This window comes from Ammospiza nelsoni, chromosome 6 (assembly GCF_027579445.1).
Source record: "Ammospiza nelsoni isolate bAmmNel1 chromosome 6, bAmmNel1.pri, whole genome shotgun sequence".
Taxonomy (NCBI): domain Eukaryota; kingdom Metazoa; phylum Chordata; class Aves; order Passeriformes; family Passerellidae; genus Ammospiza; species Ammospiza nelsoni.
This window is the reverse complement of record NC_080638.1, coordinates 51,975,347-52,000,849: the sequence shown is the minus strand read 5'-3', so window position 1 is coordinate 52,000,849 and position 25,503 is coordinate 51,975,347. Positions and strand designations below refer to the sequence as shown.

The 25,503-nt window shown below is 40.2% G+C and overlaps 1 protein-coding gene across 4 annotated transcripts in view; it reads left to right on the top strand.

Moving 5' to 3' along the window:
* The window catches only part of BCL11B (BCL11 transcription factor B), a 90,656-nt gene extending 67,113 nt beyond the window's left edge, over positions 1-23,543 (top strand). For all 4 annotated transcript variants that reach the window (XM_059474254.1, XM_059474252.1, XM_059474255.1 and 1 more), the window contains one exon: positions 21,532-23,543. In XM_059474254.1, coding sequence (XP_059330237.1) covers positions 21,532-23,543 — 2,012 coding nt within the window. The remainder of the gene's footprint in view (positions 1-21,531) is intronic.
* Positions 23,544-25,503: the final 1,960 nt, after the last annotated feature.

The following is a 25,503-nucleotide window of genomic DNA, read 5'->3' as shown; positions in this document are numbered from 1 at the left end:
TAGTGGTGAGAGTTACAGGCATATATGTACAAATAGATAAACATTCAACATATTGCTTTTATATTCAATATATATTTTATACACACACTTCTATCTGCATGTATACGTGGACCAGCAATAAACAATTTTAGCAATACATTTTTCTTTGGAAACAAATGCCAGCCAGTGATAATGGTATACTTTTTCTAGCATAGGATCTTTTCATGCCATAGACTTTGCCACTGGGGATTGTACTATGAGATAATTGACCCACGTGAGTTATGTGTCCTGAGTCTAAAGCAAGGGCACACGTGGTGGCATCAAAATCAATTATCTCACAATACATTCCCCAGTGGAAAGGACTACTGCAGTTAGAATAGACCCATGAAAAAGATTTAGGTATTTTAAAATGTTTTCAGCGACTTAATTCTTATAAATAATGCTCTTGTGTTATGCAAAAAAAAAAAAAATACAATAACAGCGGTGTATTAAACTGTGCTAAGTGTACCTACTGATGAGCACTGCTCACTGGGGATGAAATCTCGTTGGGGTGTCACTGATGGAGTCTCACAATGGTTGTATTAACTGGGCTGCCTCCATTGCTGCTATGCAGGTGACTGTCAAGTAGATGCATCTTCATTTCCTCTGTGGTCGTCATCCTCTCGCGTGTGTCAGGGAGCAGCAGAAGCAATGAACAGAGCTGCCAAGCTCTGAGGACAAAATTCTACCTCCGCCAATCCTTGCAAACCCTTGCCAGGGTAAAACTATTTGGAGAGAGCAGAGGTATTTAACTCAGGGATGGGTTCTCCAGTCAGAGCCTGATCACCCAAATGATCATAGCTAAATTATCATGTACTGGAACTTTGAAACTCTTCAATTGCCCCGTTGCTTGGTTACAGGATCATTAGTCATCTATTCTGGTAGCAGGGTGAGAGGTGGGGGAACTGGAGGGAAGGGGGGAGAATATTACATGTGCTGTTGAAAATGCAATGAGCACATTTGATCATATCTAATTCCCATTTATATTACTGTGGACATCCCTACTGCCCAGCTGCCCTCTCAAAGACTCAGAGCTATGGGATTTTTTGATGCATGAATGAAGACTGGGAAGAGGGCCAGCATGCTGTTCATAGGCTTCTTCATCATTTATTACCTTCTAGTTTTAATTGTTTTCCTGCTTCTCCTGAGATATTTAACTAGGAGGAATTGTACTATGCAATGCAGACACGCGAGGTGGCAACTGAAGATTGCCTGTTAGCTCAGTGCATCATACAGGAGATGGATCTAAATAAAATGGGGAAGACTATTTACATGAATAGAAGAGGCCCATTTGTAAACCCTTTATTACTGAAGTACACAAGTTTGACTCCTGTTTGTCCATTATAGAAGTGTGGATTATATAATAATCACCACATATCTGCACTGTCTAGCCTTCTAGTAATGAAAATCAGATCTTTCCATATACCATGCTGTTGCATCTTATTGTGCCTGCAGGGCTACATTTATCTCTGGTAAAAGGCTCCGGTTGTTTTACAATAGGGCAAAAATTTGGTCTGCTTAGTTTCTGACTTGTAGTGCCGTGGTGGAAAAATTAAACAGAAGCTCCCATAAGAGAGCTTGATAACAGGAGGTAAAACAAAGGGGAAGTTGGCAAAGGAGGGATGGATAATTAATAGGAAAGATATGAATGGACTGTGTGTTTCACAGAGTGAGATTTGAAGGGGAACATGCAGCTCTCTCATTCCCTGTATCTTCAATAGAGCTCCATAGTGTTTTTCTTTGGGCAGCTTTCTGATGTCACCCTAGCCACCATTTGCCTTCCTTCACCAGAGCCTGGTGGCTTTGTCACAGGCAGTACCTCTGTGGCAGTTACCTTTTGCTGTCCTCATGCTGCCTCCCAGCCCTACCCTGTCCTGCTGGAGCCGTGCATGCCACGGGCATGGCCTTTGCTCAGCACAGAGCAGGGCGTGCGGAGGAGCTCGGTCTGCCTGCAGCTCCAGAGCCAAGCACAAACACACCGGCGTAGCCAGGAGAGGGAGAGCTGGCAGTGCAGAGCTCTGTGCAATATGGCTCCAGACTCCACCAGTTGCTGCTCTGTGTTTTCAGAGAATCCCTCTCTGTGCAGGGAAAGTGACAAAATGCTCCCTGACTCTGAGGAAGGTCAGAGCCCTCGGCTGAGGCAGGAGTGACCACTTTGATTTAGGTCCTCTTTGATTTGAGGACTAAAATGATACAAGTCCTTTTCTATGCTTTGAGGGTTAGAGAATTAGGGGTGGTTTCATGCCTCTGTTCCATTTTAGTCTTCAGTAAGGCAAGAGTTATGCATTACTCCAATTTCTTTTAAAAAAAACATACAAATACAGTTGAGAACAACTGTGGGAGCATTGGGGTTTGGAAGAATTGAAGGCTACTATTTCTAGGGGATCTTAGGTGAAGAAAGTGACTTTAGAAACTGGTATCTTTGGATTGACACCCCCAAAATTATTTTATTATTTCTTCCAACACTTAAATTACCTTGAGTGTTTATCTCACCTCTTGGAGGAGTTGATTTTGTCTTCATGAAAGTTCATGTTATTCACTGCAGCAGTCAGGACTTTGTTTGCCTCATACCTAGAATTCCCTGTTAGTTAATTGGGAAAGTATTTGTTGACTTAGAAGGGTCTGCTGAGCAGAGTCCATGTTGCCAGGTTCAGCAGACAAAGCATATACACCAGATTTATCCATTCCTCATCCATCTTGACAAAGGGATAAATATTGACTCAAATGTTCAATCTTGTTTCCCTCCCATCCTCCTTCCTAGCAAAACCCCAAGTACATGTTTAATGGAGAGAGCCAATTGACCAAGCTTAGATAAAAATACCTCGTGCTTGTAGCTATGAAATGGCATCAATTAGCCTGAGTAACAGGTCATTTTGCCTGAGACAGCACACATCATTAGGCCTAAAAAGATGATAATATGTAATTTATAAATATATATCATATGCTTTTCCTAATGAGTTAAGAAAAAACCTTTTACCATCATATATTTTTAATTATGTAACGAATGTTACAGTATGTGAATCAGCTTGATTTAAAAATACAAAAGAGTTGAAGTACCCTAATAATAAATCTGTAGGTGTGTGTTGGAAAGGAGATGAATTTCGCGTGACTGATGAGATATTAACAGTTTTGACCTGATCTCTCAGTGACTGATATTGATAACACTCATTTCTAGAGCACACTGAGGCTCCCATACAGCACAGACTCTGTTGAGGTTGGAGGGGGTGTGTGCAGCTCATGCTGAGTCCAGTGTTTCTAAATGAGGTGCTTGGATCAACCCAATTCATTTTTGTGAATCACAACTGTAAATTTAGAAGGCAGAAAGTGCCTGTTTCATAATGCTGCCTGACTTTGGCAATGGGACATTATCATTGTGTGCTCTGAAGTGCTCCTCCTCGTCTGAGATGTCAGCATCTTGGGGCTCCTTGCAAGGATTTGCTGGCCTCAGAGCTAGGAAATATTTTCCTGATAATCAGCCTATACTGTCAGTAGCCCAATTAAATCTCATTACTTCTTCTTGTACCCCAGTGGGATCTGCAAACAATTCCTTGCTAGCCTCACTATCTGTCCCCTGTCAGACACTCCTGGATGATTATCTGGAGTCTCCAACCAAATTCTGGTTATAAGTCAGCCTGATTGCTGTCTGATTTGTGCATGTCCAGGGCCCTTCTTCCTGCTTTGCATCCCATATCCCCCAACTGCATTTTTCTGTAAATCTGGTGTGCCATGATGTTTTGGTTAGAAAATAACTTCTGTGTAGGGTTAAACACCTGCCTGAGTGATAAAGGCAAAACAGTCCAGGCCCTATTTTCAGAAGGTTTGGAGTGAGGTTTCAAAGTCGGTGAAGCCAAAGAGACTTCAGTATCAGCCTGGTGCTACACATAGGTGTATTTTCAGAATGAGAGCTATAGCCACGAATAATAGGTAACAGAACTGTGTGTGAAATGAGTATTAGAAAAAAATTCCAGACCATGACTCATTTTCAGGTCGTAGAGTGCTCTTAAGAGGTGGAAAACTGCCAGATTTCAGCAAAGTACTTACAAAACCATCTCCTAGCATTTTGTGAATATGTTTCCTTTGTTTAAGCCTCAATAAAGCTAGGAACAGACAAGAAACTCTTTAGTCAATCACAAATCAAGAGCAAACAAACTAAGGGAGGGATGGGCTGGAAAGGAGCTACCATATCTGACTTATGCCTGGTCCTGAAGTTTTCCATTTGCTGTTAGTTACAATTCAGTCTCCTGTGGGATCAATAAGAAAGAATAGAGTAAGAATTGTGTAAAAGCAGACAGTGTGATTTTTCTCTCCATATCTCTAGAGAGTACCTTGTGATGGTCTGCTGCTGTGACCTGCTCAGGTTGCACTTGACAGTGCAAGTGTCCGTGTTTAATACCCCATGAATCAGGCAGCAGACCAAAAACTGATGCAGTTTTTTGTTCACAAAAAATAGAGATGTGGAACTCATTGCTGCAGGTTGCCCTATGGGCTAAGAATAATGAACAGGCCTGAGTATGACTGATCAATCGTGCTCTAAACCATTGATTGCCAGGAGGTCTGGACAGGGTCTAGCTGTGAACTTTTTTCTACCTTGGTTCACAAGCTTTTCCCCTAAGCTTCACCTGGTGGCCATGCTTGAAAATGGGTTCCTGACTGTGGGCATGACCCAGAGGGTTTAGTTCTTACATGAGCAAGAGCAGCAGCGTCTGGCTGATAGTTTCTCACTGATTTCACTCTGTCCAGAAAGAGACAGCCAGCCCAGGAGGCCATCACCTCTCGCTCCTGTGTGAAACATCATTTGTGTCAGGCCTGAACACCTCCTTCTACTAGTTTAGCTAAAGGAGTCTTCAGACAGATAATCCAGAATACTTGAGGGCATAGATTATTTAAACTGATTGCCACTGCAGTTCAGCTGGCCTGTTTTAGCATACCTATATAAATGTACAGTGAGAAATTTCCTGATACAGCCAGTTTTAAGCTGACAGAAATAGCGGCTACAGTGGGGTTTGCACTGGTTAAACTGAGTCCTTTTGATTAAACTGGTGCCAAATTCTGTGTGGACAAATCCTCATATTGTAACAAACCCACACATCCTCCCTTTCCTCTGACAATCATATCAGGCTGGTGAGTCCTATGGACCCAATCTAATAGAAATGGAATTTTTACCATGCAAATCTTATTACCTAAAGTGCCAATGAAACTAATGGGATTTTGGATAGTAAAAAATACTCTGTATGTGATACATAGTTTGGAATATAAATTCATGGGGTTGGGGGGAGGAATATAAGGAAAAGGAGCTGTTATTGCATGTAGTCCTTTGTGACTTTGGAAGACCTATTCCTCCCAACACCTCTCACTTAATTTCAGTGGGACCAAAATGGTGTTTAATATCTTGCTGAAAATACTGAGCCCCTTGCAGAATTTGGTTTTGAAATTACACAACTAAGTCTTGTTTGCTTTAGAATTCATATAAGGGAGGGGAACAGAAATAAAAAAATATCCCAAACACTCCAAGGACACACATATAGAGGAATAAATAATTTTCCATTTTTACTGTGGAGGTTGGCTGAATGCATAAAGAACACAGGGAACATTTGGACATATTTTGACAATCCCTTGATAAAAAAAAAGTTAAAAAAAAAAGCGGAATCTATTTAGATAACACTTTCATTAAAGCGCCCTCCCCAATATACACACACACATACACACACACATATATATGCTAGTGTCCTCAGGCTTCCAACCTGTGTGGCAGCTCTCAGCCTGAGGACAGTGTCAACAGACAGATCTAAAGTTAATAACTGAAGTGTTGCAAACACTACATCCTTTAAAACTGTTTCCTGCAGTTCCTGTGTTGTAATAACACAGCCCATCTTGAGAAGGGTTCAACACCCCTTGTCATTACTTGGGCATAATTCCTACTGATTTTTCTGGGTGCTTAGTTTATGTGTACATTCAGGCCTAAAATATTTTGAAGTAAGATCTTTTTAATAAACTACAGTGTTGTGCTATTTTGATAGTGATGGTGATTACTCAGTGTCGCTGAGCTTAATCCCAGTTGGCAGCTAAGCACCACACAGCCACTTGCTGACTCCTTTCCAGCGGGATGGGAGAGGGAATCAGGAGGGTAAAAGTAAGAAAATTTGTGAGTTGATATAAGAACAGCTTAATAATTGAAGTAAAAAAAAAGAATAATGAAAAATTGTAATCAAAATGCAAATAACAAAAACAGAGAGAAGTAAAACTGAAGAAAAACAAGTGATGTGAATATAAACCCACTGCTTACTATGAAAAGAGTGATGCCCAGACTATAGCCAAGCAGCAGCCCCCAGCCAGCTTTCCCCATAATTTATATACTGGACATGAGGGCGTATGGCATGGCATATCCCTTTGGTCAGCTGGGGTCAGCTGTCCTGGCTGTTTCCTCTTCCAGCTTTTTGTGCACACCCAGCCCACTCGCTGGCAGGGCAGCACGAGAAGAAGAAAAGTCTTTTGGGTAAGCAACAGCTAAAACATCAGTGTGTTATCCACACTATTCTCATTCTAAATCCAAAACACAGCTCTGTGCTGGCTACTGGGAAGAAAAAAAACACTATCCCAACTGAAACCAGGACACTTGGTTTCCTGTCACTTTGGAAGCAAAGATGCAATAAATGATAACTTTATTTTTGCATTTATTTTATGAAAAAGGCAGAAAAGGCACTTCAGAAAAGTGTAGGAAAGAGGAGGAGGTCAGATATAAACAACTTCAATGTGATGTACGTTTTTGTGGCGTTGATAGTTATTATTCCCAAAGAAAATAATGCCCTTTTTTATTTGCTTTTAACATTTCGCCCTTGGCATCTGTTCCATCCATTGTGGACTAACCTACACTCTGTTCTCTGACAATGGGTTAAAGCAAGCACTTACTGAAAAGCATTCTCTACTTAATTACTTTTCCTTCTTCTGGAAGCTATTTTTTTATAGTCACATGTTAATTGTGTATTAGTAGGCCTTTCTGATTAGTTGAAAACATAATGAAACCTTTGTAAACAACAGGGAGAAAGAGGGAAAGAGGGAGGGAGGGAGCGGGAATGGGGGAGAAAGGGACCCAGAGAAAGAGAGGTGTGAAGTGGGGGCTGGATCGGTGGGGAGGAGGTCAGCCGGTTTTGAAAGGCAGAAATTATGCAAGTGGAAATTTCTGCTTTTTTTGAATGACAACTTCCCTCGCCCAAATTAATCAACTTACTTAATGAGAAATGAGATGCATGGAGATGCAAATTGCTGCTGATCTCCAAAAGCAGGGTGGCAAAGGCAGCAAGTTGGAATGGTGTGGAGGGGGGCTGAGCCGCAGCTGTCCACTAACAAGTCAGTCCTATTTGTAAAGGGCACGGAGCTGAATAACGGTTTTGTTATTGGCTTTTTCTCTTGCTCAGCCCTAGGTAGAAATGCTGCATTTGTTTCCTATTGCAGCGAGATAGATGTCCTTCTTTTTCATCTCTCCTGCCCGTTTGGTTTTCACAGTGGAGCCCTGTGTTCCCCATCCACCCCAGCCTCTCCAAGATGTGGCAAAAAATTGGGGCACACAGGGAACACGGGCTCAGGTGCAGGGTCTCAAAAATACAAGGTAATCCTACAAATTATTAAGCTATCCACACACCCCTCAGAAGGGCAGGAAAAATATAAAAAAGAAAAAAAAAAAGAAAAAAAAAAAAAAAGAAAGCACATAAACAGTGCTTAGGACCCAATTCAGCGATGCTCAGAGCCCAGCCTGTGCAGCTCAGATTCGGTGAATCAGCTGAATCTTCTCGGAGATGATTTTTCTTTCCCTGGAAAGCTGCTCCTTAAACACAATTCACACTGGTTGTTTTTAAAAGGACTCTCCTCTGTTTGCAGCGCTGGATTTTGAGCGGGCAGAGCCTCCCCCTCTCCGGTCCTCCGCCCCCACCCCCTTCTGTTGCTGCTCTAAAGAGCTGTGCTTATAGGGATTTTGCAGCTCTCCGTGTGTTATTAGAAAACGTGTGGCTGGGACGGTTAAAATGGGAGTGCTACTGTATGCAAGAGCAATGTTCACTGTAAGCAATCCAAGGAAATCCTGCCAAGGCAGTATATGAACAGCAGCCAAACAAAACACAGGCGCCTTTCCAGTGAAAACCAGCACACTTCTGCAAATAGAGGAAAAATTGACTTTCTGATTTGGAGTGTTTCTACAACTAAGAAGAATTACTACAGTGATTGTTCTAAAAATATTTTCAAGCAGCACATTCTCCGAGGGGTTGGGATGCTTAGCATTGTTTAATTATGCTGCTCTTAGGTGACCAATCTGGATTGTATAGAAATAAAATATGAAGTTTTTAGGATGTTCTTTTTTAGCCAAGATAGGGATTATTATTTAAGGAGCAGAAGTAGTATTTTTATCTTTGCATTTCAAGAAGTATGATTGGAGATTCATCTTTTGCAACTTCATAGTCATAGATTGCAATTTAACTGCTTTATCTAGAGCAATCCTCAAGATCCCTACCTCTGTAATTAATCGGTTTTATTTTCATCTGAGTATTTTATACCTTCCTCCTTCCCTTGTCCCCCCACTTGTGCCCCCTCCCCATTTAGGCTTTTAAATCTTCTGTTCATTTTCCTTCTTTGTTCACTCAGACTGGATTTTCCTTTGCAGGACTTCTGAGTCCTGTAGGAACCCTTTAGTGCAGATGTGTCTGCAAAGATTCTGGCATTCAAAAATTTCCATAATGATGGAAATTAAATGGAATTCCACAAATTTGTGTATTTTCAAGAAAAAAATATGTTATTAAGAATTGTTTTGCTAGTAGCAACAGAATTCTTAAAAATGCAGTTTAAGAATGCAGTTTATCTAAAGTGTGCTAAAGAAATAGGACAGACCTAGGGCGAACTGCTATTGTCCTTTTTTTATTTCCAAAAATCAACATAGTATCAGCAGAAGAAAAAGCAACAGAATTGCCAAGGATTAATTTCAGTTTATGTATTTCATATATTTCAACTGCTTTTCCTTTTAACTAAAGATACATAAGATACTTTACTATTCGTGTCTCCATTTATTCCTCTAAAATATTTACAGTTGAGTTCTTTAGGCTTGTAGCTGCTGTGAAATCAGTTATCTTCTTTTAACTACACCACCACAACCAGATTTATCCCTACACTGAAGACAGTGTCTTGAGACTAACAAATCCCAGTGTGGAAGAAGACTTGCTTCCAGAGCCCATTGAAGCCAGTGGAAAGATTCATATTGACTTTGGTGGGCTTTGCATTGGGATATTAAACATTCATTTAATCTTCTTTTTTTTTTTAATTTAACTATTCTCAGAGTGACAGACCTCACTTTAAACAAATCTTAAAGTCACCCTAATTTACTAAATCAGCTTGGGGTGTGTTTAACATTCAGACAAAACTTCCAGCGAGGTGAAACTGTTGCGTATACTCCTCCCATGGTAAGATCATGGGTTTGAAGGTCTAGTTTAAGTAGCTAAGGAGGGATGAACTCTGCCCTGTCCAGAGCTGCCCTTTTCCTTTGTGCATAATGCTGTACTCATAGCCAGTCTAACAGAGACAAAATAATATATTTATATATGTATAAACACAAATAAATGCATACATGCACACATACATTTAGATATGTGTGTGCATATGAAAATAAAAGAAAGATTGAAATGTAATCATTTCTGCCTTGACTGTGAAGGATATCATCCTCTGTGTTCAAATTAGGACAGGGAAGTCGTGGCATATGTCGTGTCAAGGCACAGAGTGCAGTTCTGTGTCTTTAAATGTTGTTGCATAGCAGTGAAACCAGGTGAGATCTGGCCCCAGGTGCTGGCTGCTGCATGCATTGTTGAACAATTTTTAAAGGATGCAGATTGGGTGGTTGGAAGAGGAAAAAGGATATTTTTTCCTAAATACATTTTTTTTTCCTGTGAAATATGTTTTAGGTTTAATGAAATGATTAAAAAATTATCGACTTAAGCTTCATGCGTTCCTTAATAACAGCTCTGTATAATCTAGGCCTGACCTGGCTCTTGCTGAGGACCAGTGTTGGTTGTCATGCAGCCCCAGTTATGCCAAACAGAGGGAAGATTTTGTTGAGACCATGCAACTCATTTCACTGGTGGTTGTACATGCCTGCTGAATTAAGGATCCTTCACAGAATTATTTAGAAGGGGAAGCTTGGATGCTGAAGAGGTGCTCCAAGAACTGCTTCTGCTTTCCCTGTCTGCACACTGAGAGCCTACATGGCTTGAAAAACTGCTCCAGAGCAAAGTCTTTTCCTTCATTCCTTTCAATGTAAATCCAGTTTTAAATCATTTTGCATTCAAGAGAAGGGGCATCAAGGTAAATTTGCAGATAATTTGGGTAGTGGCCCATATTGAAGGTGTGTGCCTTCTAAAACCTAATTAGAGGTGTAGTTCGTTGCAGGCAAAAATTATTGATACACAAGGAAGGTTTTATTCAGAGACATCTGTAGGTTGGCAGCTGTGCCAGCCATGTCTGTTCTTCTGAGTAACGGAAGCCACGCAGCCGGGAATAGCAACGTTTTAGTGACAAGTGTTGAGAATATTGGTTGAATTGCACTATGAAAATATTTTCATTATTTTTATTATTACTGTTCTGCAAGCGGGCTTGAGGTACGTGCCTGCCTATGCCTGCATGCGTGAGCAGATGAGCTGGAAAGGGAGGGCTGTTATTTTTATTTTTTTTCAATCACACCTCCTTAGCATTTTGTACATATCAGCATTCTAGCCAAGCGATTTGCTAATTGCACTGGAAGACCCACTTTAAATTCAGGAATACTGAAACTTTGAAACTGTAACATTTTGACTGGCGAGAATGACCAGTCTTCTTTTCTCTTTCACAGTGAGCTAGTTGAAGGAAGCTGGCATTGTCGCAGAGTGAAAGCTCTGCAGAAGTGCCGCAGGTTTTTCATATGGAAATGTGAAATAATGGGGTGATTAAATAGAGCTGTATATTAAAGTACATCTGACATTAGAATTAGCATAATGTGCTCTAGCCCTAGGCTGAGTACTTTATTTGCCATCTGCGTCGGACCAAAATCCCCTGGGGAAGCGCTAAAATATTCTGAATAAACTCAGCCCGAGTTCTTATTGAGAGTAAAATACCATTTGTGGCACGTCGTATTGATTCGTCTTAATTGCGGTGCAGAAAAGAACATTCAGTTGCTGATGACTTTTGTACTCTGTGACAAGTCGGCTGGAGTTATTCTAACACTGCAGTTGGTTAACCTGAACAGACTGTCGTGCTCAGAGAAGGAGAAAACCTTATCTTCAGTAGCATAAACTATAGTATCATCTCCTGGCTTTACTCCTTTCTATCCTGATGGAGCATCCTTTTTTTTTAATATTATTATTATTCCCTGAAAACAGCAGCCAACAAACTGGAGGGAAAATGGAGCTTCATTGAATCAATCCAAGAAAATTCACATCCTTACCTAGTTATTCTCTGCAGTCTCCCTCCTTACACTTCCACCCCCATATCTTTTTAAAAAAAATCCAGGAACATCTGACCAGCTTTCATCTAAGGGAGTGAAAATCAGTGGAACTTGTCCTTGAGGATCCATCTCCAGAACCATTAGTTCAAGAGATTTATTATGTATATTCTGTAAAAAGCTGCGGCTTCTCCTGTGCATAAGCCCACAGTCTTAGCTGGCTGTAATGGTTTGATTTTTGTCAACTCTCTGCTCAAATAGGTTGCTGAATACCTTTGAAAAAGTGCTTATAACATGCATAAAAGATAAATATTTCATCTGAAGGAAAATACTTTGATGCTCCATGCAATTCTCTAACATTCATAAGGTCCAGTTTTTACCCTATAATTGCCTATCATTATACACAATTTACATATTCAAACATTCTCTACAAACCTTAGTCTAGCATGTTTTTATTACAAATTCAGATCAAGGGAATAACCTTTAACTTCAGAGACAAATGAGACAAATTTACAAGTGCATGTCTGCTGTTTTCTTGTGTTTTATAAATCCCTGCAGACCTGAACACTTTTGCTATAACGCCACTCAGAACAATATACATATATTACTACTTGTTTGTAGTGCTTCAGTAATGAGTCCCCTTTGTATTAGATAACCTATATAATTCAGCATCTAGGCCCTCCATAACGTCAATTATCTCCTCATAGCTAAATGTACATTCCATTAAAACAAGATTTACAGCCTTTACAATACTTCTTAGGCTTGAATGTGGAGATTTTGTGGATTTAAAGAAGCAGAGATGGGAGTTAGCATTTGTTAAAGAAACAATGAATTAAAACAAAAATGCTATTTTATTTAGTAACTATGAATAGACACCTAATACCCTTAAGAAATAGCTGTAGTAAAACAGACAGAAGTACTCCTGGGGAAAAAAATCCCAGGAAAATTTGTTTTCACCCTTTGGCTTTTTTTATTGTTTTCTAATTTACTCTTTGTTTTTCCATTATATGACATGGACAATTTCCTTCATGTACCCTCCATTTAGTTCCTATTCAGATTACTGAGAATTCTTGACTGTAAGATGAGAAAATGGCACCTTAGAAGTCTGTGGGAAAAAAAAAAAATCCCAGCACTTGCCAGTTTTCAAACAAAACTGCTTACAGGAAACCGATTTAAAGGGAAGCTGCTGGCATATTTCATATGTTGTAGAAAAGACTGACATTATTTCAAATGCATTTGAATACCTTATGCAAAGAAAAGGCCTAAAAGTGTCCTTGAGCAGTACAAGGGTTTTTCATGAGTGCTGTAAATGGGATCCTATATATTAAACCACCAGCCATGGATAGTCCTATGGTCTTTTAATCTCACAAGTGGGTACGGTGCCCCTCTGTATCATTGTCCCTATTTTAGCTGTTAGTTTTCACTTATTTTATGCTGCAGGTTTGTAAAACATCTGTTCAGTCTGCTAGTTGATGTTTTAGGTTCAAAGGAACTATCTAAAAGACACAAAGCTGTTTAGATGCTAAAGGTGGAGTTAGTTGAAACTGTTGTATCACAAAGGGCTAATTTAAAAGTTAACTCATTCACTATTGATCTTTTAATATTGATTTTCCTGTTTGCTCCTTACTTTTCACACTTCTCCCTTCCTCTGCTTTATAAATTGCCTTTGCATTTTAGATTTAACACCAATTAGGAGAAGGTGTTCAGAGATGACAAACATGTTTTTTATCTTCCATTTAAATGGTGCTTCTGGGTAAAAATCCGTGTCACAAGTTCCAACTTCTGCAACCCATTTTTCTTTCCTTTTCTGCACTAAGTGAAAGCATTTCTTACACTTCTGTAGGCTGAACATTAACTTCCACTAAGCCAGAAGCTCTTTTAAGGAGTGAGAAATTGGACATCCAGAAGGAAGTTGCCCAAAATGCCTATTGACATTTTATACCTAAAAATATAATATGACCATTTTGTAATGCACTAGAAATTAAACTGAACTGTGCATTTGGTTCATTTATGGGACTCTGGCAGTCCAGATCTGAGGTATGATTAAGTCTCACAGAAAATGGGACCATTGAACGCAAGCTGCTGCAGCCAAAGGTCGCCCATGTCCATTAAGAAGCAGGAAGCATCTGTTTGTGTTATGCACGGCTGTAGTCTGCCTGCAGCCTCCTCCTTTTTTATAAGTATAAATGCCAGAGAGGACACATAATATGCTTCTGGGGAAAGCTCAATGAAAAAAACCAAATGAATTGCAACTTGGTATATTTATGTAACAAGATGCTTGTTAGTGACAACCTGGTATGGTTTATCTGGAAAATTTTGAAAAAGTCTGCATTGGTGATCATCACAGCTACTTTGAATTCATAGCAGGGTAATTCAAATCAGAGTTTGGCAAGGTGTATCAGCTTGATATTGCTCAGACTTTCAAGGATTCATGCTCTTTGTTCTTGGAGTTCTGAAAGGTTGGCTGTAGATAGCATGAGAGTCTGACTTCTCAACTCTCTATTGGTAATTAATTCATTTGGTTTTCCCCTAATTTAATAAAATAGTTAATTTGGCAAAATAGATATTTATTATTACAAGAGTGACAAAGAGATCATTTGCAGTTCTGCCTAACAGGAAAAAAACACTGCTATAATGGCTTCAGAAAATAAAATAGTTTCCCAAAAGTGGGGTCACACTTAATCCACCAAAACTAGAGCTTGGCAGTTGACTTTAGCACAGGAAGAATTATTAGTTCATTGCTAACAGTAGTGTAATATTAATATTTTTTAATATTTGTGTCAACCAGTACTACTGTAGATATTTTCCAACAGGTAGAAAATGCTCTCAAGAATATTCACATCACTAATCAAAATCAGTGAAGGGAACGATAGGGTCCTGTGGGGTGTGTAGGTTCTCTTGGCATAAAGCTTCTTGCATAATCTCTGTTGAGAGCTTGCAGTCTCACTAGTCAAGGTAGAAAGTGGATGGGGAAAGCTGTAAAACGTACAGGCAGTGTGTGGGAGAAGAATATTGCATGAAGTCGTGATTTTTCTTGTGTTGAAGATGGCACTGGAGGAGATAGGCTATCAAGAGGCAAGGTAGGAAAAGAGAACAGGGCCTTGTATGGGAGGAAATAGGATTCTGTAACTGAGAAGTAACGCCTCACGATTACTTCTTTCTTCAGACACCCCTGATTTTCCATCCACCTCTTAAAAGCATTTCATTTTTGTTTCCTTGTCACATTCTTTCCTCTCACTGGCCTCATCCTGATTCCCCATTTCCAGATGATGACAGGCCCTGTGGCCCCTCATGCTTGGGCTTTTACACCTAAACCTTCATCTGCTCTTCTTGACTGAGATGCACTTCAGGTTGGCTGAGATTTACAGGAGACCAGAGCTGTTTATCTGAGCGTAGAATTGGAGGTGCGTGGGCTGTGAGACTGCAGGCGACTTGTTAAGTCATAAAATACCAGCTTTAGCTTCCAATTGACACTAACTTTATGAACTGTTGGTGATAGTCCCTGCAACCCTCAGCAGGATGTGCTGCAAGACTCTCTTGAGCCCTTTCTTTAGATGAGGGAGTATAGGGATGGAAGAACTGTGCTAACTCTAGGGATGGAGTTGTGCTCGTTTTTCACCTTCAGTTCTTGCTGCCACCAAAACAGAATTAATATTAAGAGAAGTAGAAAGAGATATGGGACTTTTGTGTCTGTTGTTTAAAGTTAGTGACTGGAACTGGACTGGCAGGGGGGATTCACACCCAGACTTGGACCCCACTTTACCTTTCTGACTTAATTTTTATTGAGACTGTCAGTCCTTCTGAAATTGAGGTAGCAGCACTTCCAAACAGCTCAGTGAATGCAGGGAGGGAGGGTAAAACTCTCAATATTGTGTCTGCTCAGACAATGTTTATTCTGTTATAAACATAGGTGAGTAAAAGTTTTTGCTAACTTGGAAAATTTAAAGTTATAATATAGCTTATAAAACCCCTTCAGCATAAATACTGAATACTATACTCAATATATTAGAGATATTTTTGCAGACCAAACCAAGCACTAAGCATGAGCTGATATAGGTCACATAGCAGATCAACACTGCAGACACCTGAAAAGCATTTGGCCCTTGTCTGGGTCATCTGTCAAACCACTTATGACGATATATTTTTTTCACCATGCAACACTAAATATTTCCAGTATTTAATGCCCTTCTCTTTAATGTCAGCTGGTCTTATAAGGAGACTGGTTAAAATTGTGTTCTCCATTATAGCATTTTAATTTAACAATAATTCAATTAAAGGTGTGTTTTTTATGGAGCATCCATGCTACCTTTATTGATATTATTAGGGTAACCATCATAATAACAAGGAGTAATTATTTAAATGTTTATTAAAAATCAAGTGGTGGAGAAGAGAGTAATATTGGAGGAAAGATTGTAGGAACCTGATACATGTCTGTTTCTGAGTGCTACAATAAAAGGTGTCCTTTCTTTAAAGCTTGCAAGTTTCTACTTTTCCTGAACTTCTAAAGGTGCAGTAAACCAACATTAAAATTCCTTAACATTTTTTATTGCTGCTGTTGTAACTTTGTAAAATGGAACCAGAAGCATTATCTGGAAAGCACTGCCAGAGGTAAGGAATGGCAGTGGCTATATGGACCTGACTGCAGGTCCTCACTGCAGTCCTGGCAGGGGTTATGGGTGGGTGATTAAAACGAGGGGGAGTTCATTCCCTGCTACCGCTAATGGAATTACTCAGGCATGCTGAGGGGAGGATTCATAAGGCACTGGATGTCACTGTAGCTCAGCAGAAAATAATGAATTCTCAACAGTTCTTATCTCACACTGATTATTGTTTGATGGTATCCAGAATAACTGAGGATATTTTGAGGGAAATTTTTATCTCCAGGGTAAAGGCGCACAGCATCCAGGGTACATATAAAGTTCTGTACCAACTGGGCAAGGAAGATCTGCATATCACTAAAGGATGCAAGTCAGACTGCAGGGGACAGATAAGTCAGGGATTCAGGCTGACTAGTGCAGTGGGGTGGATGTCTACAGACCCAGTCTAGTCTTGTTCTGACCTATGTTTTTTCACTGTCTACTGTAAGGGCGGAATTTGGGAGGCAGGGTCTGAAGTCAGCTTTGTTTAGAGCTGTTCATGAAAGAGAAAAATGCTCCTTATTGCATTGACATTTTGAATGGAACATAATCTGTCATGCACTAATCGAGGAAACACATTTTAATATTTCTGGAAAAGACCATTTTTTGTCATAATATGCAGAAAAGGCAGCAGTGTTCAATAAGTTCAAAGTTTATAATGACCTGGTTTAGGAGAAGATACTAGAGAGATTTTTAATCTCCCAGGTAAAAATACAGCAAGATCTAATTGTTGGGAGTTGAACTCAGCAATTCGAATCGGAAAGACAGCTTTCTTTTTCATACTGAAAATAGTCAACATGGCCACTCATTACTCCAATACAAAGTGAACTCTCCCTCAACATTTTCAAATCAAACTGGGAGAAGGGGATCCTAAAAGACACAAAGTGGTTCAGCTGCAAATCCTTGGGTTGGATGATAACTGTGAGGTGCAGACTAACTTGTTTCCTGTGTTTTGCATGTACATCTGGGTAGGACAATATACTAAGATCTTAAATTGCAGGAAGAAAGATTTAGATTAGGCACTTGGGGAATCTTAATGATGGTAAAGGAGAGAAGGAATGAGGTAGACTTTAAAAAGATTGTAGGCTCTCCATTTGGTGGCCTTTGAAGCAGGATATTGGAGCAGCTGGCATAGATATGAATAGATTCATAGATATGGACATGGTGACAGGACAAAGAGGGAAATAAAAGAAAGTAGGTTTAGATAAGATATTAGGAAAAAATTCTTTACTCTGAGGTTGGTGAGGCACAGGAATAGGTTACCCGGAGAAGTTACAAATGTCCCATCCCTGGAAGTGTTCAAGGCTAGGCTGGATGGAAGTCTGAGCAACCTGGTCTAGTGAAAGATGTTCCTGCCCATGACAGAAGGGCTGGAACTGGATGAGCTTTGAGGTCTTTTCCAATCCAAACCATTCTATGACTCTGTTATCCTTTGGGTTAGGAATTGGATGAGGCCATACCTTAGGGTTTATCCCAGTTCTCTCTTTAATTTCACAATCCCTCCTAGCCTTTAAATGGTATTTCTGAATACCTGAAATACCATTTTAGTAGGTCTTAGTAGGATTCAGCCCTACAAACCTCTGTCATGTCTACACTGGCAGTATTTGTTTGGCTTTACTGTAAGCTGGAAGCTACAATTGATTGCTCAGGAGCTGCGACCTGGATGTCTCATCTCTGTACATACACATATCTACCAACTACCATAAAAATAAATTATACTTCAGCTCTCAGCCCTGAAATCCAAGCCTAGTTACAGACTGTAGGATTGAAACCATGTGCAATTCATTGAACAGTATTAATGAAGTCTTGGCTTGTGTTTGACTCTAAGCACATGAATAATTTCATCACTATCCAACAGAGCACTTCAGCCTATGCTTAAGTTTCACTGATGTTGATTACTCACATGCTCAAAGTGAAGCACATGCTAAAGTGATAAAGACTGCATATGGCAAAGCCTATATAGGTAGTTGTCATAAAGTGGGTATTTAGGCAGACTTCAGTGCAGGTGGCAAGGGATTAAGATAGCTATATATCAAAAATAGCCTTATAACAAAGACTTTTATAGTGTAGGTGCCTTATTAAATATAAGGCTCATTCTTGAGCAAGGCATGGCTGTTTCTGGACATGTTTAAAATATTTAGCAAGTTTTTGAACATAAAAATGTTCAGAGTGGATCTTCAAAGACTTTTTGACATTGTTCTGTTCGTAAAAGTGAGCATCTACACTGCTCTGGGCAACTTTTAGGCAAGATAACCAAAAGTGATAATAAGGTAATTAATATTTTTTTTCTATTTTTTTTAAATAGGGAGTCTGGGGAGCGTCTTTGAGGGCTGTAAAACAATATATATATAGGTATGAATATATGAACATTCATGAATCAGTCAGAGATAAGTAGCCGGGTAGCCTACAGTGAATTTTGCTGTTGTGCTGAGGTCTCCTGAAGAGGAGCCCTGAGGAACATGAAAGCCAAACAAAACAAACAAGGGAGAGAAGACCTATGGCTGCTAGCATATAAATCTTAGATCACTAGTAGCACTAATTTTGTCATTTTGAAAGAAAACTAAAAAGGTGGGGACTTACTTTCCCCTCTTGAATTTCATGTAGGTGAAGTTTTGGAGAGCAAAACAAGCCAAAATATCTTAGTTCCATGTAACATGTAATAGCAAGCATCCAGCCAGCTGCCATTTTGAGGGTAATTTTTTTAATCAGCCATTTCAGTTTTAGGTTGGCCTTGATCCTCAGCCTGCTCAGGAATTTTCCTTCTTACGTGTGTGCCTTTTCTGAAGTAAACATGTTGCTGTTGTTGTCACCTAATACACAGCTGCTTTCTTCCTCCTGTCAGTTCTTGAGCTAAGCAAAGAGAATGCATGCACATACACAGACACTCAGTCACTTTATTGTTTTAAAGAAAAAAACCCCACAACAAAAAAAGTGCATGCTGTGACTTTAAAAATGAAAGAATTGAACAGCTGTGGGTAATAAATCGATTAATTAGAGTGGATAAAGTGAAGGTGAAGGGTGCAGAGCACTCTTTAATTTGAAGATATATGACCTTGTAAGATGCTGCACTTCATTTGCTATTAGATCACACTTTGGAAGGGGCTTTATTAAAATCCATTCTAGGGTGAGCTGAGGTAAAACATATTGTTTAAAAAAGCTTTTGACAGAGTATGTTATATACTTTAGTCTGCTTCAGTGATTTCTGTCACTTTTTATACTACACATGTTGCTGTGCAAGAAAAGTTAAAGGTCTAGACATTTTCATAATATTTCTGTAAGAAACAGAAATTTAAATATTTGAAGTAATAATGGGAGCATTTACTGTTGCTTTGGCTGCAAAGCTGACATAAAACTTCCTAACTGCTTCAGTGCTGAGTAGATTTTTAAGGGATAATGTATCAGTTCCTTTCCATGTTTGTATGTGGCTTGCATTAATGTCAATAGCAGTTACAGGCACTTTTTTCCAAGCCAAGGGCAGTTCCCAAACTTTTTTTTCCAATACTGATTGTCAGAAATTAAAGCAACTGCATCTGGCCCATACAGACACAGAGTGTGGGGCCAGGGCATGGGGGCCACATCAGCCAGGCAGAAATGTCTACTGTATTGTGTACATTTTTTATTGGCTGTGAAGAGGCAGCTTCAGTGAAATCAGGGTTTGAAGCTGCTATCCACAGCAACAGCCCTACTAAATCAATAGGTGCATGAAGATTTGCACCACATTTATCACCTACCTTTGTAAATATGTCTCAATCTGATACATGCCTTTTCCTTTATGCTGTTATGGATGCATATTGGTTGATAAGATTAAATAAACTGACAGGCTGATAGGTAGGCAGATAATCTTCTAGCCTCCTTGTCTAAGGTTTTGTAGGTTTTGTTAGCAGCAGTCATTCCTGCAACAGCCAGAAGAGGGGAATTCAATCAGATTCTCTTGATGTGCCCAAGTTCAAATGTTTGTTTTCTGTTTTTTGGGATTTTTTTGGTCTGCTATGAGTTATTCCTCTTTACAAGGCAGTTTTGATAACATGTTTCTGTTCACTTTATAAACACTTTAATTTTCAAGCTCATGCAACAGGCTTATGGGGATGGCAGTGTCCCTTCTAGAAAGGATCTGTTAGCTCAGCTTTGGATTTAAGCTCCCATGGAGGGGCTGAATCAGGGATTGCTTCGGTCCTGGCTCCACCAGGGGTCAGAAAGGAAGCTTGGTTCAAGTATTGAGCTTTCAGGAAGTTTAGTGCCTTTAGGTTCAGTGGGGCCATTGTAAGACAAAACATGTGCTATCATAAACAAACAAGCAAGCAAGGAATTAATTTTTGATTTTCCAAAATGGTCAGTTTTTTTCAGGAAACCTCCCACTCATTTAAAAACAAACAACAACACAAATCCTGGATCATGATTTTCAAGTTGACACATATTTATGAATTTATCAGAGTCTTGCAGAGGCATTGAAAAAAGGAGGGGGGCAAGGAGGGAAGTGCTTTTTTCAGATACCACATAGTTTACATTGTGCCCAGGACCGGAATTTTCTAGCTAGCAAAATTATGACTGTGATGCAGACTTGTCCACACCTGTCCTTTATGTAAAGCTGAATCAAGGTTAAAGGAATGCTTTCCACCTTTATGCAGTTGTTCCAAGAGGCTAGAAAAGCAAACAGAACAGTGTTTTTGGCTCTGGTGAGCATTTCTGCATTGGAGGGCAGGCTCAGGCTCAGAAATTCTTGGGACCTGGTTCAAGCATGGCCCGACATTTGTTACTGTTAATTGCAACTGTGCTGTCGGCTTTGATTACCGGATGTTTCATTTGAGTGGCTTCTTGGTGTTTTGGCAAAAAGAACGTCAAAGTGGTTTATGCAAGGGTATGTTTTCCAAGCTCCTGTTGACTTGAATAGGACTTTTGTGGCTAAATAGCTACATAATATTTTAAAAATGGAAGTGCTGGCATGACTTAAGCATGTATAAATTAAATTCAGCAAGATCTCAGGGGACTGCTGCATGTAGTATATAAAATGAGAGAGTGAAAATGACACTGAAGGTCCTTACAGGTGCCTTGTAAAACCTACCACACTGCATTTTTCTTGGTTTTTGTCTGTAGTCATAAATCCCTTGAAACAAATTCCTTTTTGTGGAATAAACACATGAAAGGATTTGGATCCTTACACGTCATAAAAGAAGGTTTTATTTGCAAATTAGAGGATGTAAACGTATATAGCACAAATGCGTATGTGTGATATTTGTCATACATGTTAAGTGAATAAGTGCGGTGAGTAAATGTGCTGTTCAACAATTTATATCAGTCAATACGTTGCAATTAAATCCTTCTTTCAGAAATGCCAAGGAGGAAGTGTGTTAACAAAATAAAGTGAATGCCAACTGTATTTAAATGTTCTCCGCTGTATTATTTTTTAAGTGTTCTTTCTGTTTTTTTCTTTTATAGGTAAAGATGAGCCTTCAAGCTATATTTGCACAACATGCAAGCAGCCTTTTAATAGCGCTTGGTTCTTGCTTCAGCATGCCCAGAACACACATGGATTCCGCATCTACCTGGAAACAAGCCCTTCAAACAGTTCCCTTACTCCACGCATCACCATCCCTCCTCCTCTGGGACCAGAGACTGTTGCACAGTCCCCGCTGATGAATTTTCTTGGAGACAACAACCCCTTCAACCTTTTGCGCATGACAGGACCCATCCTGCGTGAACACCCTGGCTTTGGTGAGGGTCGGCTCCCAAACACGCCTCCGCTGTTCAGCCCACCGCCTCGTCATCATCTGGATCCACATCGCCTTAGTGCCGAAGAAATGGGGTTAGTTGCCCAGCATCCCAGTGCCTTTGACAGAGTTATGCGTTTAAACCCCATGGCAATTGAGTCCCCAGCGATGGATTTCTCCAGAAGGCTTCGAGAGCTGGCAGGAAACAGTTCCACCCCTCCGCCAGTCTCACCCAGTCGCACCAACCCTATGCATCGTCTGTTGAATCCTTTCCAGCCGAGTCCTAAATCACCTTTTTTGAGCACCCCACCACTGCCCCCCATGCCCCCCAGCAGCACTACGCCTCCCCAGCCTCAGGCCAAGAGCAAGTCCTGTGAATTTTGTGGGAAAACATTCAAGTTCCAGAGTAACCTTATCGTGCACCGGCGCAGTCACACAGGAGAAAAACCCTACAAGTGTCAGCTCTGTGACCACGCTTGCTCCCAGGCCAGCAAGCTAAAACGCCACATGAAAACGCATATGCATAAAGCTGGCTCCATGACGGGCAGGTCAGATGATGGACTGTCCACCACCAGTTCTCCTGAGCCAGGCACAAGTGAGCTCACTGGAGAGGGACTGAAATCCAGTGAGGCAGATTTCAGGAATGAGAGCGATCCTTCCCTGGGCCATGACAACGAAGAAGAGGAAGAAGAGGAGGAGGAGGAAGAGGAGCTTGAAAATGAGAGCCGGCCAGAGTCGAGCTTCAGTATGGACTCAGAGCTGAGTCGTAACCGAGAAAATGGCTCCAAGTCGCTGCCAGATGAGAAATCCCTCGTCCTGGGAAAAGTCATTGAGAATGTAAGTCTAGGTGCCATTCAGCAATATAACGACATGTTAGCTGAGAAACAGAAGAGGAGTAGCTTCATGAAAAGGTCCTCTGACCAGCGAGACTTGTGTCCTCGAGACCTCTGTCAGAGAGATCCGGGTGATGAAGACTCAGTGGTAGGAGAGCTGGACCGCACTGAGGAAGGTACGGTCAATGGAAGAAACTTTGGCCCGGGTGAACCCTTCCCAAACTTGTTCCCCCGCAAGCCAACACCTATCACGAGCCCCAGTTTAAACAATTCCTCTAAAAGAATAAAGGTAGAGAAAGATTTGGACTTGCCACCAGCAACGATAATACCTTCCGAAAACGTTTACTCCCAGTGGCTGGTAGGGTATGCAGCATCGCGGCACTTCATGAAGGATCCGTTCCTCGGATTCACAGACTCCCGACAATCCCCCTTCGCGACCTCTTCCGAGCACTCCTCGGAGAACGGGAGCCTGCGTTTCTCCACTCCGCCGGGGGACATGCTGGACGGGGGGCTCTCAGGGCGCAGCGGCACGGCCAGCGGAGGCAGCACCCCCCACATCAGCGGACCCGGCCCCGGGCGACCCAGCTCGAAGGAAGGACGCAGGAGCGATACATGTGAGTACTGTGGCAAGGTCTTTAAGAACTGCAGCAATTTGACGGTTCACCGTCGGAGCCACACTGGAGAGCGGCCTTACAAATGCGAGCTCTGCAACTATGCATGTGCCCAGAGCAGTAAGCTGACGCGCCATATGAAAACGCATGGCCAGATAGGGAAGGAGGTCTACCGCTGCGACATTTGCCAGATGCCCTTCAGTGTTTACAGCACCCTGGAGAAACACATGAAAAAGTGGCATGGAGAACATTTGCTGACAAATGACGTCAAAATTGAGCAGGCAGAAAGAAGCTAAGGCCCCCCCCCCCCCGCACCCCCCCGCCCCATCCCCTCCCCACCCCCACCTCCGCTAGGTTAAATTTCAGGGGTCTAGGTAACATTTTATTTGTACAGTTTAACTATTGCCAACTGAGAAAAGATGACCTAACTTGCCTCCGTAAACATAACTTAGCATAACTATGGTAAGGTGCCAGACTTTGGCAGTGCCAGACTTTGGCACTTAAATATAACCTGTGTCTACAAAGTTCTATTAAACCCGAGGGTTGATTAAGGCAGTAAAAATTGTGGAGCCTTTTAACTGTGCAATAATTTCTGTATTTATTGGGTTTTTGTAATTTTTTGGCATGTGCAGGTACTTTTTTTATTCTTTCTGTTTAAATTTCTTTTAAAATTTTGTTGGGTATCCCTTTTAATTTTACCCAGTCGTAGCCTGAGATTACTTGCATTGTAGGAGAGAAACATATCTTTTAAAATTATAATTTTTGGGCCGCTGCTTTGTTGAAATTTAAGCTAAGTGTGTGTAATTTCTTGTGAGGAAGCCAGCATTTAAACTGAAATCTCTCTTTTTTCTTTTTTCCCTCTTTCTTTCTTTCTTTCTTTCTTTCTTTCTTTCTTTCTTTCTTTCTTTCTTTCTTTCTTTCTTTCTTTCTTTCTTTCTTTCTTTCTTTCTTTCTTTCTTTCTTTCTTTCTTTCTTTCTTTCTTTCTTTCTTTCTTTCTTTCTTTCTTTCTTTCTTTCTTTCTTTCTTTCTTTCTTTCTTTCTTTCTTTCTTTCTTTCTTTCTTTCTTTCTTTCTTTCTTTCTTTCTTTCTTTCTTTCTTTCTTTCTTTCTTTCTTTCTTTCTTTCTTTCTTTCTTTCTTTCTTTCTTTCTTTCTTTCTTTCTTTCTTTCTTTCTTTCTTTCTTTCTTTCTTTCTTTTCCTTCCTTCTTTGTTTTCCTTCCTTCTTTCCTTCCCTCCTTCCTTCCCTCCTTCCTTCTTTCCTTCCTTTTTTTCTTTCCTCTTCTTAAATAACCTTGAAGATTAGGGAAAACAAAATTGTACAGCGGATAACAATCTTTAAAATTAGCACTTTCTTTTGAAATTGGATCAAATAGGTAGCACTGACAATGTCACTGAAGATGGAGGCCTTTTCTAGATGGATTTCAGCACTAAAGTTATGGCAACAAAAAAGACGTAGATGCAGAAGGCTGCTACACTCAAAACCCAGAAACATTCTTAATTGTGCATTGCTATAGAATAGTTTCTTCTTGTTAAAAGCTATGGCAACATAATGATGCCAGTTTGTCACTTTCTGGAGTGTTTTTCCCTCCCTCTTCCCCTCCTGTGACTCTTTCCAGAGACAATGAAAGTACATCTTAAGCATTTTAATATTATTTTCAAACCTCAGAGGAGCCAAATGCCATCTCTTTTTTTTTTTTTTTTTTCTTTTTAAAAACCACAAAATCCTAAATTTGAATTTAGGAGATCTACTTTAGTCCATATTTGCTGTAGTTGATTACTAAAAGATAGGAAAGTGTGAATTTCTCAATGAAAAGCCTCAACTCAGGCATTTAGTTTATGAATAGAAATATTAGAACAATCTTAGATGCTGTACAGTGATGTTATTATAAAGAAGGGAAAAAATCAATTCTTGTTGATTTACCTGTCTTGGCAAGATTCTGCTCCTACTAAAGTCAGTAAGATTTTTTCCAACTTAATTAGGAACAGAATGAAATTGTATTCAGATAAAAGCATTATGACAGAGAAAAATTAAAGCAAAGAAAAATGCACCTGCTCTACTTTAAAATTCCAAATTTTTAAAAGCCTTTTTCAACTAATATTAGCAAACAGTAGACAATTATGGTTTTAATTATGTTGACCCGCACTTTAAATCCTTTGTTTGTGGTTAAGAGAAAAATGGCTTCTCAACAAGAAATTACATCATATTCTACTTGGCCCAAAGGTGGGTTAAACTGTAAAGGAACAGCTGAGATTAAG